Source organism: Eurosta solidaginis, chromosome 3, assembly GCF_040869045.1.
Source record: "Eurosta solidaginis isolate ZX-2024a chromosome 3, ASM4086904v1, whole genome shotgun sequence".
Taxonomy (NCBI): Eukaryota; Metazoa; Arthropoda; class Insecta; order Diptera; family Tephritidae; genus Eurosta; species Eurosta solidaginis.
This window is the reverse complement of record NC_090321.1, coordinates 2,247,689-2,265,201: the sequence shown is the minus strand read 5'-3', so window position 1 is coordinate 2,265,201 and position 17,513 is coordinate 2,247,689. Positions and strand designations below refer to the sequence as shown.

The window sequence follows — 17,513 nt, the reverse complement described above, 5'->3', positions numbered from 1 at the left end:
AAGATTTTACTTATATCTTCTGCGTTGTGAAATTTAAGAGACTCATTCTCTATTACGAAACGAACGTTCGTTTCGCTCCAGAGGCGAATATTTGCAAGATTTAACGTTAAATCTTTTCAGTCCTAAAAGCCCCGACACATAAGCAGATTTTCATATAGATGCGTTCTACTCAATCGTATGCACTGGCGCCATCTGATATGGAAAAGTAGCCAACTCCCAAATTTTGGTGCAAGCAAATCATAAGAAGAATTTGACATTTGCTTTGGCTAAGGGTGTTGGCACACTTTGCAAATGAAATTATTTTTCCCACTTGTTCGTAACTTTTCTAACATTTTTCACAATTAAAAACTGCAATATAACAATCGAATACTACACAAAATATGTTAGCAAGTATTTTTGTTGTATTAGGGACAATGTTTAAAACAGTGCTTCGCGAAATTTTGTATGTGAATGGGCTAGGCGTAATAAACTTCAATTGCCAAGTCTGAAGTTCCTTCATATTTACGAACGCAACATCTTGGTTGATTGTGGCGATGTTATTGGAATGCATAAGCTTGAGTTAAACGCATCTATATGAAAAATGTCATTGTCCCGCGGCCTTAAATATCGAATGAAGCTCTAAGTGGTGTTTAAAAAAGGTGGCGCAATGCCTAAACCGGCTTCTCTCCTCACTATATTTGACAGGGGATGACGGAAAATCGTTACATCAAAACGAAATTAATCAGTACACATTTGAGCGAATCATCATTTTCCGAAGCAGATTTAGTTATGGCCGAGCCACAATGAAGATTTCCATAAATATGCGTTCAATGCAATATTATGCATGCCAGTAACATTCCAAATAATTTCACTTGCAAAGTGTTAAAGCACCCTTAGCCAAAGTAAATGTTGAATTCTTCTTCTTATGCTTTGCTTGCAACAAAAGTTGGAAGTGCTACATTTTCGTGGCAGCTGATGCACAATCCTGCAATCTACTTATTATGCATAAGATTGCATTAAACTCATCTATATGAAAAACTGCTTGTGACGGGGCTTTTAAAGTTTGAAAATGCCAGGCGTATGTTTTTGTTGTTGTTGCAAGTAACGGTACTTTGAAATTTCAGTAGATAGGATCATCTTAAAAATTTTCTTAAATAGGCAACCCAGTTCACAGTTCAGTTATTTTAATTAAATACTTGTAATATTTATGATTTTTTTTTATAATTCAAAGCCCAGCCTTTACTCACCTTCAAAACAGAACCATGCAATCGCCGCCAATATTGAACAATGAAGAAATACAGTGGTAAACCCACACACGATACTCGTCTCATTTTGCTCAATGCCAATAAGGAAAAGAATTTCAACAAAAAGTAGGCATATATAAATGCTGCGATAGATGGAAGTGCGTGCAGACTGAAAAAATAAGTAAAGAATAGCGGAAATATTCGAAACAAGTCTTTTTTTAAATTATATACGTTCAAAAAGCAGATACAGCTGTGATATTTTTCGGAGAACAGTTTATGGGCGACAGCAGCGAAATAGCTTGATTTTATGAGTAAACAATCTTATAATGCAAGGACATTATAGGCTATATTAATACAGTTTTGAAAGCGATTAAAAATAATTATTTAATTATTATTATAGTTTTGACCTGTTGCAAGTCATAATTTTGAATCTTAATATTATTAGCTTTGTTCATTTGCGTTTCCATTTAAAGCATTACTGGGAGTACATGACAAGATTAACTTGAAAAAGGACAAGTAAATGAACACAAATTAGTGAAATAAACTAAAAGCTACGGTGAAACGTTTCAAATTAAAATAAATAAAAGAAGCAGTTAGCTGTTAAAATTTAAAAATTTTCATACTTCCACTGGTTCAATTGAACATACAGTGGGTGTGCCGGCCAGAAATTCTAGCACGAATTGTACAGTATGAAAATTCGATCTCTCAAAGAATTTACTGTCATAAAGAGCGAAACTTGCTAAGTTTTCATAGAACAAAATAAGCAAACTGTTGTCATTATCCTCCAACCTTATTTATTATTGAATCATTGAAATTAGTCAAACAAATATTTTTTTTATTAAATCACTCATAAAAATGCCTTTGCAATTATTCAAACTACCCAAATGAAAATTCAAAATTGCGCCCTCTCGTTGAAAATTATACAAGTTTGTGCAAACCTTTTTGCTGGCCCAACACAGCTATTTTAATTTTTGTTTTGTTAGAATAGGAAAACTCGAAATAAAATATATTGTTTACATTTACAAGACCATTAAATGTAAGCATTTGTAAGTCTCTCAAGCTCATCTGCTCTCAATTTGCGTTTCTCTAACGAATTTTTTCAGTTAATGAACATTTAGCAGAAAAGTTTGAAAAGAATTTGTAACTTTCCGTTACAATTTTTTGGTAATGAACAAAGCTATTATGAAATAAATAATAAAATAAATTTTCCAAAGTTGTGTGCTTAAAATAGTTGTTTTTTATGCTTATCCTGTATTAATAATTTTATAATAAAGTGGTGGTGGTGGTTTTTGGTATCGATAGGTTATTTGGATAGGATATAGACACAAAGCAAATGAGACGATGTAGTCAAAAAAGAGGACAGAAAAACAACGAACGTATAATTAGAAACAAACAATAAAAAAAAAATAAAGCCGCAATGACACATGAGCGAAGAATTGTTTTTTTTTTTTTTTTTAAATATGCAAAATGACATTTATTTAATGAAATTTATTTTAAGTATTTTAAATTAGATGCATTATTAAATAAATGTCAATTTATTATTTATATATTTACAGCAGTAAAATTAAAGTAATTCAACTACAAATTAGTTTTGAAATTAAAAATCTAATACACGAAAATATGTAACCTAATACATTAAAATATTAAAACTTACAACACTAACTTTTGAAATATCAAATATGTGAACGCATATCTGTAAAGTGGATGAGTAAAAATCAAAGATACGTAAAAAAATTAAAATTATTTCTATACTTAATAGTATATCACATTTACTACTACAATAATCAGTACAAGTAACAATAGAACAATTGCTAAATAATTGCCCAAATATATTTTTTAAATTAAAACCTATAACTTCTATTAAATGGATTGAAAACAGTTCATGCCCCCGATGTCACTACTACAGCAGCATGTTTAATTTCCATATAATACCTAAAATACTAAATATATTAACTAAAATAAACAAAACACAAAAATTGTCTAAAACAAAAAATTAATTTCACCACCACCACCACTTATATTGTAAATCTTCCATATTTCCTTGCATTATAATATTATTGGTATGCGTGTTCGCATCGTTGATGCAGATATTGCTATTGCGATTAACATTTAAGTTATTATTACTGCCAGCATGTTGAAGTGCAGCAGCAATTGTTGCAGCGGCAGCCATAGCCGCCGCTGATGTTGTATTACTCATGGATGTCTCCATTGTGCCACTATGATGTGGCGTATGCGCGGCAGCCGCGCTAACATGCATATGTGTAGATGTTGCAGGCTGATTGAGATTATGTCCATGTGGATTGTGATGATGTGGCGGTTGTAAATTTAAGTTTAAATTCAAATTATTCATTTGTAAATTACGTTGATTATGTTGAGCTACAACAACAGCAGCAGCAGCAGCGGCTACGACTTGTTGCTGTTGCTGTTGTGCTTGTTGTTGCAAATTAAAATTGTTTGCATTCAAATTATTACGATTCGAATTACGAATTGAATTATGTTGTATGAAATTTGTTGGTGATATAGATGTATTATGATGGCCACCAGCTGCAGCAGCCATTATATTTGGAATGTGTTGCAAATTTAATTGTTGTTGTAAATTTTGTATGTTATTTGAGAGTGTCGGTTGACCACTAGACGCGGAAGCTTGCGTTGCCCCTGACGTTGGGATAATAGCAAGCGTTTCATGTGTTTCATCCCGTATATTATTCTGACGACGACCGCTACGCTGAAGTTGACCGTCACTGCCGCCCTGTCTACCACGTCTGCTTACCTTTATAAAAACACCATTAAATATTTTTAGCGTCAGTAATGCAATCACAACAAACAACAGACAAATCGATATGCTTATATAGATAAGTATGCGCATATTTCCATTAAAGACACTAAATAGTGAATGATTGTCCTCGTTCATTACATCCATTAGTATGGCAAAATTGGTAAGATGATTACACATGCAAACGCTATGTGTACGATTTGTCGACTCCAATGTACAGCCATTGGCAGACCAAGCACTAATTCGATCAAGTGAAACAAAAAGTACATTAAAATGGAAAAAAAATAAAAGCCCATAAAATAACTTACTGATCGATATAGTTCCAAAACACGCATGTTGGATTTGTAACATTCTCAGTTTTAATGTGTCGCAACACTAATTTGATGGGCTGTGATAGTTGAATGTGTCGTCCTTTTCCCAAACTGGCTGAGATTACTTTACTATTGAGTATTCGTATGCGTTGTTGTACCTCAGTGGCTATTGCTGATTCGTTTCGCTCTTTCGCCATTATAGCTGTATTGCGCACTAAAACAATGTAAATTATTTAAAGCTTAGTATTTAAAAAGTTAAAATCTGAAAGATGTACCATAACTTCGCGAACTTTTTGTGTCAAAATAGTCATAAGATGGTTTCAAAATTGACTCCAGTCGATCAAATGCAGCGAAAACAATGCGTACAAGACCACCCTCACTGTTTTCAAGTAAAGCAGCGCGCGGCAACTCAATGCGATCATCGCTAATTTTCCACTGTTCTGGATCTGGGAATACTTCGTTGGCTTGGATATTTTTTGTTTCCAAAACACGTACAGATAATACTACGGAAAATAAAGTGCATAAACGTTTAAAGTGGTTCGAGTTGGAAGTTGATATCATATCTTTTTGATCCTCACTTCCTCAACATTGATACCATTTACCCCTACTTTGGTCAGCCCTAAGTCCCCCTAATACCTGACTTAGCACATTGATTGCGAAAAAATGCGAAAGCGCTTTTTGCTGGCAGTATGTAATGCATTCCTTGGTCGGCACACAAGCATAAATACAGCACGTTCCCTATTATTATCACCGCCAGAGGTTGAAAAAACCATCAAAGCAGTGGGCCCGGAACGGAGTGCTATGCCTTTGCTTAAAACCCTTGGTTATGAGGGATTAAACTATCGATTGCCCGTACTCAACCTCTCTCTGTCCACTTTCGTCATCCCTGAAAAATGGAAAAGGGCGAGGGTGATACCGCTACTAAGAGACTCATAACGCTAAAATACTCTAAGACGTCCTATTACCCTGTTTCTTCGCAAACCTGCGACTTGCTAATCATCAGTACGGCTGCCAAAAATTAAATAGCACCACCACCGCGCTAAACGCTATCAACATACAAATAAATTGGGCCGAATCAAACACCCCAACATTTGTTCCCCAACTCTATTTTGAAACGCTCCTTAAACTTCTCTAGCTTCCTCGTGTCATCCCTGGGAAGTTGGATGGGTGGAATCTGTTCTTTCAACTTCTCCATGTTCCGTGACTGTATCACTTCCACCTCCCTCTTTAGCTATGTTAACTAAAGTGCTCCTGGCTGCGTGCTCATATACTATGTGTGGAGGCGTTAGCTCCAGCAGCGCTTCCATTGCCACCGTCGGGCATGTCGCAAGGCTCGCTTCCCAAGGCAGTCGGTTCTATGTACCGGAGCGACTCGGGATTTTTCCCGACCAAGGACTGTCATTTCAGTGTGACCCCATTTAATTTGTTTCGTCCCTCCCACAAATTGTCATCCTCCCAGCAGCTCCTTGCAGCAGGACTGCTACATATTCTCTTACTCCGGGAAGGTATCGAACCCAATCCGGGTCCGTCTCCTCACCCCGGTCCTGAGAAATGGTTTTGCTGCATTTGCCAGAAAAGAATCTTTTTAGGACGGTCATACTCTGTTCAGTGTGTCTCGTGCAAGGCATGGTTGCATCGGACAGGTTGTTCTGGGCTTGATCCCAAAACCCGACGTCCACGTAACTTTTATAAATCTTTTGTGGCTCCTTGCTGCTCACGCCCAAGGGCGTCCCGTAGTCTACGCCTAAGCGTATCCCCAATACCTTCCAGCAGCTTCGCTGCTCAGCAAGCCACAACAAGTACCCGCTGCTGCTCGCGCCCCACGGCGCCAACAACTCAAACAGCTGATACCGCTCATAACTACTACCTTCGTAGTAGAGCTGGTAGCAATGCTGAGCATCAGCCCCTGCCCCCGTCTTCTTCTCCTCCGCTCTTTTCTGGCAGCAATCGTGCAGGTCAGGGAAACAGACTCTTAGTCCCTGCCTCCGTTTGCACCGTCTGCCAGCACAGAATATATAGGTTTGCGACATCCGCTCAATGCAGCTCCTGCCTTGGGTGGTGCCACTTTCCTAGATGTTCTGGTCTCCGCGACGGCAACCCCTCGTCGGGTTTCATCGCGCCATGTTGCCAGGTCGCAAACCCAAATCACCCGGGTACCCCAATGCTTGCCCAAGGGCGCCCAGTCCCAAGGCCACAACAGCAATTGCGTCCTGGCCTTCCACAACCTAGGCGTAGTCACCCCTCACTTACCCCTAGAGTGGCGGCGTCACCCCTCATGCACTTCAGAATTCTGCAGGTCAACTGTAATGGACTAACTGGGAAGATTACGGAGATAGTCGATTTCATGAAGCGGCACAACATCCGCATTGCTGCGATTCAAGAGACTAAACTCACAGCAAGATCTGCATTGCAGACCTGCTCTGGTTATAATGTCCACAGGAAAGACCGCGAGAGCGGAAATGGAGGCGGCCTCGCGTTTATTATACACCACTCTGTGCAATATCATATATTTGATCCTGGCATCGACCGCAGTGACAATGTCTTAGAACGTCAAGGCCTATCTGTCCGGTCAGGCGATGCAAATCTAGAAATCATCAACATCTACATCCCTCCTGTCACCTGTTGCCCCAGTGGATACCGCCCTAATATCGAGGCCTTACTCACTGGCAACAATCGCATTATCTTAGGCGATTTCAATGCCCATCACGACCTATGGCATTCAAACTTGCGGGCGGACAGTAGGGGTGAGATGTTGGCGGATCAAATAGACGAAACGACGTCCTGCACAATTAACGGAGACGCCCCCACACGTATGGTAGGAAGCTGTCATAGCTCGCCAGATATCTCAATCGTGATCGCAGAACTCGTAAACTGCGTCAACTGGCAGCCGATGGTAACATTGGCATCCGACCACCTGCCCATACTTATTTCGTTCGAGCGTACCGCCGACTTCATCGTCACCGAAAAACGCACTTTCATAAACTTCAAAAAAGGAAAGTGGGAAGAATATAAATCTGCAACAGACAGCAGCTTTGCTGCCCTCCCTATCCCGACTGATGCCCGCCAAGGGGAGCGTGCCTTCCGTAAGGTCATTGAATCCGCCTCGGCACATTTCATTCCCGCCGGGAGAATTCCCGAAATCCGGCCCCACTTCCCTGCGGAGGCCGCGAGCTTAGCGAGGGAACGCGACCTTATAAGACAGCTTGTCCCGGCGACCCCCAAATAAGGGATATAAACCAACGCATCAGATTGCTTGTGGACGAACACAAGCGGGCGAAATGGGAAGAGCACCTAAGAGGTTGTAACCTCTCTACCGGTGTAGGTAAACTTTGGTCCACCGTAAAGTCCCTATCGAATCCGACTAAGCACAAAGACAAAGTTTCCATCGCCTTTGGCGATAAGGTGCTGTCGGATGCGAAAAAATGCGCGAGCGCTTTCTGCCGACAATATATAATGCATCCTACGGTCGACAAAGATAGACGGAGAGCCAATAGACGTGCACATAAACACAAACTCAGCGTGTCACCAATTACCATCACCGCTAGAGAGGTTGAGGACGCCATTGGTCGCGCTAAACCATCCAAAGCAGTGGGCCCTGACGGCATAGCCATGCCGATGCTTAAAAACCTAGGGAAAGTGGGTTTCAAATATTTGGCGCATGTCTTCAACCTGTCTCTTTCCACCTTTGTCATACCCGAGAAATGGAAAATGGCCAAGGTGGTCCCGCTACTAAAGCCTGGGAAACCAGCTAACGTAGGTGAGTCATATCGTCCGATATCTCTCCTATCGCCAGTGGCAAAGACGCTTGAAGCCATTTTGCTCCCTCATTTCCAAGCACATTTGCAGCTAGCCCCTCATCAGCATGGCTTCAGAAAACTCCATAGCACCACCTCCGCGCTAAATGTCATTAGCACCCAGATAAATTGCGGTTTGAATCAATATCCCCACCATAGAACAGTACTCGTTGCGTTAGACCTATCAAAAGCTTTTGATACGGTCAACCATGGCTCGTTACTGGAAGACCTGGAAGGGTCTACCCTTCCCCCATGTCTTAAAAGGTGGACCGCAAATTATCTGGGTGGTCGGCAGGCATCGGTGCAATTCAGAAACGAAACATCAAAACAAAGGAGAATTAAACAAGGGGTGCCACAGGGTGGTGTCCTATCCCCGCTTTTGTTTAATTTCTACATATCTAAGCTACCTTCACCACCGGAAGGAGTCACAATCGTTTCCTACGCCGATGACTGCACAATAATGGCCACAGGCCCAGGCCCAAAGATCGATGAGCTATGCAATAAAATAAACGGCTATCTCCCTGATCTCTCCAGTTTTTTCGCCTCGCGAAACCTGTCATTGTCACCGACTAAATCTTCCGCGACCTTATTTACAACATGGACGCCCCAAATGTCGACCATATTGAACATCCACGTCGATGGCACTACGCTACCGACTGTCCTACACCCCAAAATCTTGGGTGTGACGTTTGATCAGGATCTACATTTTGGTGCGCACGCAACCGCAATTGTTCCAAGAATTCAGAGCCGTAATAAAATCCTCAAATCCCTTGCTGGCAGTACCTGGGGAAAAGATAAAGAAACGCTCTTGACCACATACAAAGCAATTAGCCAGCCGATTACGTGCTACGCGTCACCCATATGGTCGCCAAGCCTAAAAACCACCCACTGGAAGAAACTACAGGCCTGCCAAAATACTGCTCTCAGAATCGCCACGGGCTGTCTTCTTATGTCCCCAGAACACCATCTGCATAATGAGGCGAGAATACTCCCCATCAGGGAGAGAAATGAGATGCTGACCAAACAGTTTCTGTTGAATACCCAGAAACCTGGGCATCCCAACAGACATCTGATTGACGAACCAGCACCGCCTAGGGGCCTAAGGAGTCATCTCCGTAAGCATTTTGAGGAAATAGGGCACCTGAGAACCCAGCCGTATGAAGCGGAAAAACACAAGCAGGTCCTTGGTGAACTCCATAGACAGGCGTCGGACCTTTATGTCGGGAATTGCCCGGTGAATCCAGTACTTGAAGAAAAATATCCAGAACTCGCAGAAGAGGAACGCATACTCCCCAGGGAAACGCGTGTCACTCTTGCTCAACTTCGTTCTGGATACTGTAACAGGTTAAACTCTTACCTATCCAGAATCAACCCCGACATACAAAATGTATGCCCTGCTTGGAATGTGTCCCCACATGACACCAACCATCTCTTTAATTGTAATGTGGAACCAACGCCTCTAACACCCCTTTCCTTATGGTCCACCCCTGTTGAAACGGCAAGTTTCCTTGGACTCCCGTTAGAGGATATTGATGACAATTTGTGATCGGTCGCGGCTATTAGGTGGGGCGAGCATTGCTACAACAACAACAACAACAACATGTTGCAAGGCTCCTGTAATGCAGACACATGCCAAGCTTGAAGCTTGGTGAGAGATTTTTGTACGGTCACCATTAAAAAATTTAAGTTGCTGATATCCCTATTTATACCAGATGCTTTCAATTGCACGCTATTTAATTTACTTACATATATTTCTGACCTTCTGCACAACATTTTGCTCACGAATTATCGTATCGGCCAAAAGGAATGCGTTATATTCTAATCCTGTCAGCAGTGATGTTGCTACACGCATTTGATCTTCTTGATTTAGGTCCATCCACGAAGGTAATTGTGACTCATCGAGCAAATTTGAGCCCGTCTTCACTACACCATGCAGCAACTCTAATATGATAGCCTCACGTTGACGTTGGTCCGGCAAGGTTTCTTTGTCGTGAAACATTTTTTCAGACATAGTTTGAATGATTTTTGTGGTTACAAGCATATCACCACCATACAGTGTTTTACTGCTAGTCACCTGAAAAAAAAAAAAATAATTAAAACGTAATGCATGTTTATGTAGGTTTATCGTACCTCTGAGAGATCATTCGCTATTGAGATCATCGAGGATTCACGTTGATTTACCCGCACCTCTAAGCTATTTAACCACAGACTACGACATTGAGTGAGATCTGGCGTAAGTGGATGCCAAAAAGGTACAAAACTACCAATACGCTGATTTAGCCTGTCATTGGTTGTTTCACAGCTACTATTTGTATTACCGCTGCAATTAGTGCGGACTAGCATGCGCATTGTAGTTGTGGATTTGGCAACACCAGCATCATCCATTATAAATGGGTCTCGTTTTTTGAGCACGCAACGCCATTTGGCAATTCCAGTTGCACCGCCTGGTAAAGAATATACACAATCATTTATTATTTATTTTAGTTAAGAGTTATGTATTAAACGTTACCCGGACATGGCTGCACATTAACGTCACCTACACGCGTTGAATTCCAAAATAAATTTCGTGCATTTGTCGGCCCACAATACATATTAGATTCCGCATCAGCAGCTGCCGCCGTACCCAAGCCCATATTCAGATTATTTATGTTATTGGTGGTACGTATGCCATTACCGGCACCAGCGGCATCAGCCGTAGTAGCGCCCAGTACATCATTACCATTACTTACTGTGCGTTCAGGCGTTGGTGTGTTCTGCTGTTGCTGACTGCCACGATTTTGTGCTGTTTTAGCGGTAAGTAAAGTACCATCATCAGTCCCACTTCCACCGACACCGCTAAGTATGCGTGTATTTGGCGAGGTGGTGGTATTGGGCGGACCTGGTTGTATTTTGGCCGTTAACAAATATAATATTTATAAAATCAACAATAAGACCTACTTTGATTTGTACTTGGCGTGCGTTTTGCTGCATCGCCCCTCGCTGTGGTACGTGCGTTTGATGACGCGGGATCAGATGCATACGCGACATCAACTGGCGACGCAGCATTGTGCCCGCTATGATGGTGATGATGCAACTGTGGTGGTGGCGGTAAACCATCATGTCTGTTTGCATTCTTCAACGCTGTTGTATTGTGACTGCCTTTGAGTCGTCCTCCTGGCAGTGTTGGTTGTATTGGCACTGACGTAGGGGGTAGTGCGTGCCATATACTACCGCCAACAGCACTAGTTCCTGGTACACCAGCTGGCAATGGCAAACGTCCTGTACCCGTCGGTTGTGGGGGCGCACTTGGATTGATAAGTGTGCTGCCATTTGCAAGCAGTGGTGGATTATTCGCCAAAACCCATGGTGGACTAGGACGATTGGTTGTAGTTGACGTTTGCGCCGCTGATATGCATTGATAATGCGCTTCCAGATATTTGTGTGTACCCGGACAAGGATCGCCAAACATGCTTGTTGTTGCTAGCACGCTGCAGCTTTGTTTGTGCGAACATCTGTGAAATCAAAATAAATACATATCTAAATCATTTACATTTATTTATAAAAAGCGTGTCATTACTTCGAGTTCAAAACGCTCAAACTCTTTGGAAACATGCAATTAACGCTCCATTCCACATTGCCGTGATCGTTACATATCGTTATAGAGAAGCGTCCATAATTTGCACGTATCAAATTGATCAAATCGCCTGGATCACATTCTATCGTTAATTTCTTACCTTCGCATGCATAGGCAGTTTGATATTTGGGAGCTGATGTAGGACATCAAAATGAACATTTAGTAAAACAAAATTACATGCGCAGATATTTCTTCATTGTGCAATATAAGTATGAAATATTAAATGGATAATGTTACATATACATATGTATAGATAGAATCTATTATGGTTATATATAAATTTTTTAAAATCGGTGTCGCTGCAGTAATTGATTTGGTTTGGTTTGTTCAAGTTTGATCTGCAAATAGATTTGAAGCTATGCATGGCAAAAAATACTTGTATGATATTATTATAAACATGTGGATACATTAATGTCATTATTTAACGGTATTAAATTATAGCGTGAGTATTATCATGTCTTTATTCTACGATATATACTTAGAACGTCTCTGGCGTGTTTGCCTCATGATTTGTTAGCTTTGTAGCTTAGAGTTTATAAATACCAATGCCATCGGCCATTCCGAGAACCAGCTCAACCCGTCGCTACGCTGCTGATGAGCCATGCTTTGCAGTTCTTCCAATGGCATGGCTGCACATGACATTTATTAGAAAATCATGATTGTGGGGCTGCGGAATACGAAAGTGCGCTGAAAAAAAAGTAAATAATGTGGTAGTCACTACAAAGATTATACATTCGACTTTAACGCTCTAATAGATTGTGCTGTGCAACGATTTGATTAGATACAATACAACCACATTCTTGGCCTAGTCAATAAAAAGATTAGCGGATTTAATGCATATAGATATTCGTACACAGAACTCATATGGTTAGTATGTATCAAAGAATTTTGAAGAATAAAAATGTTGCATGCGCGAACTTCAGTGTAAAGCAGCGGAGCTTCACAAAATTCTAGGTCACATCCACCACACCACAACTTTAACACAATTTTTAACATAATTTAAGCACACAAAATACACTGATTGTAGTTTCAGAGAGTAAAAATTAAAATTCTGAACAGATTAAGTGAATAAAAAATGTACAAATAATTAGGGGGACTCATGAAAGCATATAAACTTATAAGGTGTAAAATTATATCCATTTACACAAGCTGTTATATGAACGCACCTAGTAATACTCTTGATAAACTTGATTGTTTATCAGCTGTATTATTGCCAAACAAAATTTTTTTGATTGTTATACAAATTAAAAAATGCCAAGATTAAGTGAAAAATCAAAACTAAAACGCCCTTACTTGCTGATGTTGGAGATTTCTGATGAAAATGCCTGCTGTAATGTCTGTAAGGTTGCATTCCTTTGAGTTTACCGCATTTACACAATGAAATGTGCGCGTAAATTTATACAAATTGTGTAAATGATTTTTCATACAAAATTTGACAGCTCGTGCATAAACTAGATAAATTTATACGTTTACACACTTTATAAGGCATTTATACGGTTACATGAGTCCCCCTATTGTTTAATCTTATAACAATAACGAGCAATTCTTGTTTTTGTATTTGTATTTTTGTTTGTAAAGCCGAACGATCTCGGGAACGGCTCAACCGATTTAAATGAAATTTGGCACAGAGAAAATGTATCACCTTCTAAGACTTTCTACCTAGGTGTTGTCACTCAGAATGTTTCACAAGGTTGCCACCTATTCGAAATTAAAAAAAAAATAAAGATTGCATGAGATATGCCGATATGGGTATCAAATGAAAGGTATTTCACTCGGCATTGCAATAGGGACATTTTGAGTAGGGTTGCCATTTACGGTTGCCACCTATCCGAAATTAAAAAAAATTGCATGAGATATGCCGATATGGGTATCAAACGAAAGGTATTTCACTCCGCATTACAATACGGACATTTTTGAGTAGGATTGCCATTTAGGGTTGCCACCAATTCGATATAAAAAAAAATTGCATGAGATATGCCGATATGGGTATCAAACGAAAGGTATTTCACTCCGCATTACAATAGGGACATTTTGAGTAGGGTTGCCACCTTTTTGAAATAAAAAAAATTGCATATGCCGATATGGGTATCAAACGAAAGGTATTTCACTGCGCATTACAATAGGCTCATTTTTGAGTAGGGTTGCTATTTAGGGTTGCCACCTTTTCGAAAAAAAAATAATTGCATGAGATATGCCGATATGGGAAGCAAACGAAAGCTATTTCACTCCGTATTAAAATAGGGAAATTTTTGAGTAGGGTTGCCATATAGGGTTGCCACCTATTCGAAATTAAAAAAATTGCATGAGATACTCCGATATGGGTATCAAACGAAAGGTATTTCACTCCGTATTACAATGGGGACATTTTTGAGTAGGGTTGCCATTTAGGTTTGCCACCTATTCGAAATTTAAAAAAAATTGCATGATATGCCGATATGGGTATCAAACGAAAGGTATTTCACTCCGCATTACAATAGGGACATTTTTGAGTAGGGTTTGCAATTTAGGGTTGGAGTAGTTAGACGAAATAGGACTCTACTTACTCATATTCTATTAAAGCTTTAAAGGATAACTTTAAAGTTAAAAATCTTCGTAAAAAATCTTACACATGATTCGATTTAATTTTCTTAATTTCACACATTGAAATGCAATATCAAGGCACCGTGGCAAATTCTAGCAAAATATATTTAAATGCATATTTTTGGCAAATATGAAATGAATAATTGTAATTTGTCACAGATTACTAATAGAAAGATCCATGAAAATAATTTTTCGATCACTGTTTGGAATCATTTTTGAAGTACTTTGATGATTAGATTTTAATATTTCATAAAAATCAACAAAGCGAATAATCAAATATGAATACTTTTAATGATCGAAAACTGAATATTGTTTTTCAATCACATTTTGGAATCATATTTGGATCAAATGTGTTGTTTAGGTGATTAAAATTTTTTAATAATTTTTCAATCAGCTTTCTGAATCTTTTCCGACTATCTTTGTTGACTGAACAATCAATTTTATACTTGTTAAAATTTAACTTTTCATTGAAAATCTTATTTTTTCACGTGCACACATTTTTTCAATCATGAAGTTAGAAAAAATATATAAAATTTTGTTTATTACAAAATATATTGTAAATGCTGCTCGTAACCGAAGATGTCCCCAATCACATCTCCACCTTCGGCTTCCAAGAAAATACATAATGGTTGGTCAATACAAAGTTTGTGAGCTATTTGAACCCCACGTAAGTGAAACTCTCTTGAAATACCTGAATACGGCTTCAACATCCCGTACCTTATCGTTTTTTAAGATATTGACGATCATAACTGATGTTGGATGTTGCAGTTGTAGGTGTTGCCAGTGACCTGTGGTTCAAATACTCACTTGCGCATGCTTTGTTCCCCTGATGAATAAGATTAGCATGTAGTATATTATGATGAGATATGAAGAATAAATGCATGATAATCGCATTCAAAAATGATTCAAAAATCTCAACCAAAATTTTTGAAATATGTTCACGAATATGATCAGAAAATGACTGTGAAAAGCATTCAAATATTACTCTAAAACAATTTGGCCCCATTTTACAATATTAGATATGAACAAAAAGCATTTCGAAATATGAATCATAAATGGTTATTCAAGAATAATCACATTTATGGTACATTTTTCTCCCGACGATACGTTAATTTTCGAACAGAAAATGTTTTAAAATTTGAACGTTTTTAATCATCTTGGGGTATGATATTTAAATATTTTTTCATCAAAATTTTCAAAAAATGCTGGCTGGGTTTAAATATAAGATGGTGCATTGTAGAGTTCTAAATCTTGTGGAAATTGTAGGACGGCTATAAGAGGAATTCACCATACCTTTTCCTATGCTGTCCGCCTGATTTTTTAAGGTTGTATAGCTCTGTAATTTTGCCTTTGGAAAAATTGCCTATTTGAAAATAAGCTGGCTGAAAAATATTGGCATAACAGCTTAAGTTAAAACAACAATTGAAAATCTCAGCCAGCCAAGCGATTTGTAAAACAAGAAAATTTGTCTATTTGTTTCTTATTTGCTCGAAATAGGCTGTGTTAGAGCTGCACCAGTCTTACTTTTTATGACAGGCACAACGATCTTCAGCAAAATTTTGCAGATGTGGCAATTTCGCGTGTTCGTTGAACGCAATGTTGACAATGTATTGATCATCGCTTAGGAAATTACCGACATTGGCGACAAAAATCGTTTCAACCAGTAGCGCAAGTGAGATGTACTACGCACTCGCTACTGAGTAGCGTCAAAATGAGTCATTGTGTCAATGAGTTGGCACCGGCATTGGCGCTGTCACCATGAATTTTACAATGGTGAAAACGAAGCACGGGTAAAACGTATGGTGAATTCCTGTCGCAGCCGTCCCACTTTGTGGCGAACAAACCATTGTGAATGATGACCAAGTGTGATATCTTCTGCATAAACGTCAAAATTCCAAAGTGATTGGATCACCTGATTTGTAAATGACTATCGCTGTCTCATTCTGTATCTCTTTCTATCACCCGCTGAAGATAGGCGCCGCCATATTGAACAGCTTGTCAAAACGCTAAAAAGTAGCCATATTGAACAGCCTGTCAGGCAGTTGACAGATAACACACTTAGCCATCATTCACAATGGAATAAACGACTGTACAATGCTCCCTCTTATGAATTTACACTTTGGTATGGGCTGTTTCTGGTTTTATAATGCTAATCATAAGTATTCGATATCCTGGGCCCAAAACGCGTCTTTTGACACCTCTTCCGATATTTTTGTATGTATATTGTCATGCTGTCGCATAAAATTACCAAATTTTTTCTAAATGGTGCATAGTCTTGGACTTGAACCCAGGATCTTCGGCAGTCTTCCACGTAATCTTTGCTTCCAACACACCACGGCGACTACACGCAAAAATTAAGAAAATCAGGAATCTACTTTATACATGTTCTAATACCATGGACATATTCCATTATTTAACACTATGTTCGGCTCAAACATATTAACAGTGGAGCCCGACATTTTTTAGTTGTCTTCTGTTAATACTTTCACCAAATGCCAAAGTGGCCGCAACTTAACAGAGAAAAATTTAGTAAAATTCATACTTTCTGGGAAAATTTCTAGAAAAACACAAACTGTATGGGTTATTTATTAAATGTATGCACTTTTTAAAATTTAATTTGAGCTTTTATAACAATTACTTGCAAATTATTGTGGAGCTACACACCTTTTTCAGCTTGAAAAATTTCTCTACACCACATTAATGTTGCCAAATTGAATATCTCAAGTTAGTTGGAAAACTTAATAGATTTTTGTTGAGGAATTTAGAACGTTTTTGGGTATTTAAGTCTCCAAATGACATAATGAGCACTGCAGATGCAATACGTGTAGTTCCATATTAAGATCGCAAATGCGATAAGACAGTGCATGGAAAATGTGTTAAGGCAAAGATGATAAATTAAAGGGTCTGGTAAAATTTACATAGTCATAACGCCATAGTCATCACCATATTTTTACATATCCATATTAATTGGCATCAGTTATTGGTACCTTAACCTAAAAATCGTGCAATTTTCACAAAAAAGAAGAAAACGCAAAAAACTACAAACTTATGCCACAAAAAATAAAACGTATCCAAAACAATAATTAAAATCTACAAAAAGTCCATAAATTCTCCAACTCAAATATTTTTAGGTTATGGATATGGCGAAAAACCAAAAACCAATTGGTTGGCTATGTTATGGTTAATGACATCAACTTCGCAGTTCGTCCTAAAGTTATT

At 39.0% G+C, this 17,513-nt stretch overlaps 1 protein-coding gene across 4 annotated transcripts in view; it reads right to left on the bottom strand.

Moving 5' to 3' along the window:
- Window positions 1-16,985, bottom strand: part of Cirl (Calcium-independent receptor for alpha-latrotoxin) — a 59,656-nt gene extending 42,671 nt beyond the window's left edge. Inside the window, exons 1-11 of one of the 4 annotated variants that reach the window (XM_067770289.1) lie at window positions 16,959-16,985; window positions 12,258-12,401; window positions 11,658-11,847; window positions 11,039-11,592; window positions 10,611-10,979; window positions 10,232-10,545; window positions 9,848-10,175; window positions 4,583-4,810; window positions 4,305-4,521; window positions 3,994-4,234; window positions 1,227-1,392 (exon numbers count right to left, since the gene is read on the bottom strand). In XM_067770289.1, the coding sequence (XP_067626390.1) occupies window positions 1,227-1,392; window positions 3,994-4,234; window positions 4,305-4,521; window positions 4,583-4,810; window positions 9,848-10,175; window positions 10,232-10,545; window positions 10,611-10,979; window positions 11,039-11,592; window positions 11,658-11,847; window positions 12,258-12,273 (2,623 nt within the window). In that variant the 5' untranslated portion in view covers window positions 12,274-12,401; window positions 16,959-16,985. Of the gene's footprint in view, window positions 1-1,226; window positions 1,393-3,993; window positions 4,235-4,304; window positions 4,522-4,582; window positions 4,811-9,847; window positions 10,176-10,231; window positions 10,546-10,610; window positions 10,980-11,038; window positions 11,593-11,657; window positions 11,848-12,192; window positions 12,402-16,542; window positions 16,902-16,932 lie in introns of those variants that run through there. The other 3 variants (XM_067770290.1, XM_067770291.1, XM_067770288.1) reach the window with 3 other exon arrangements.
- Between the last annotated feature and the right edge of the window lie 528 nt (window positions 16,986-17,513).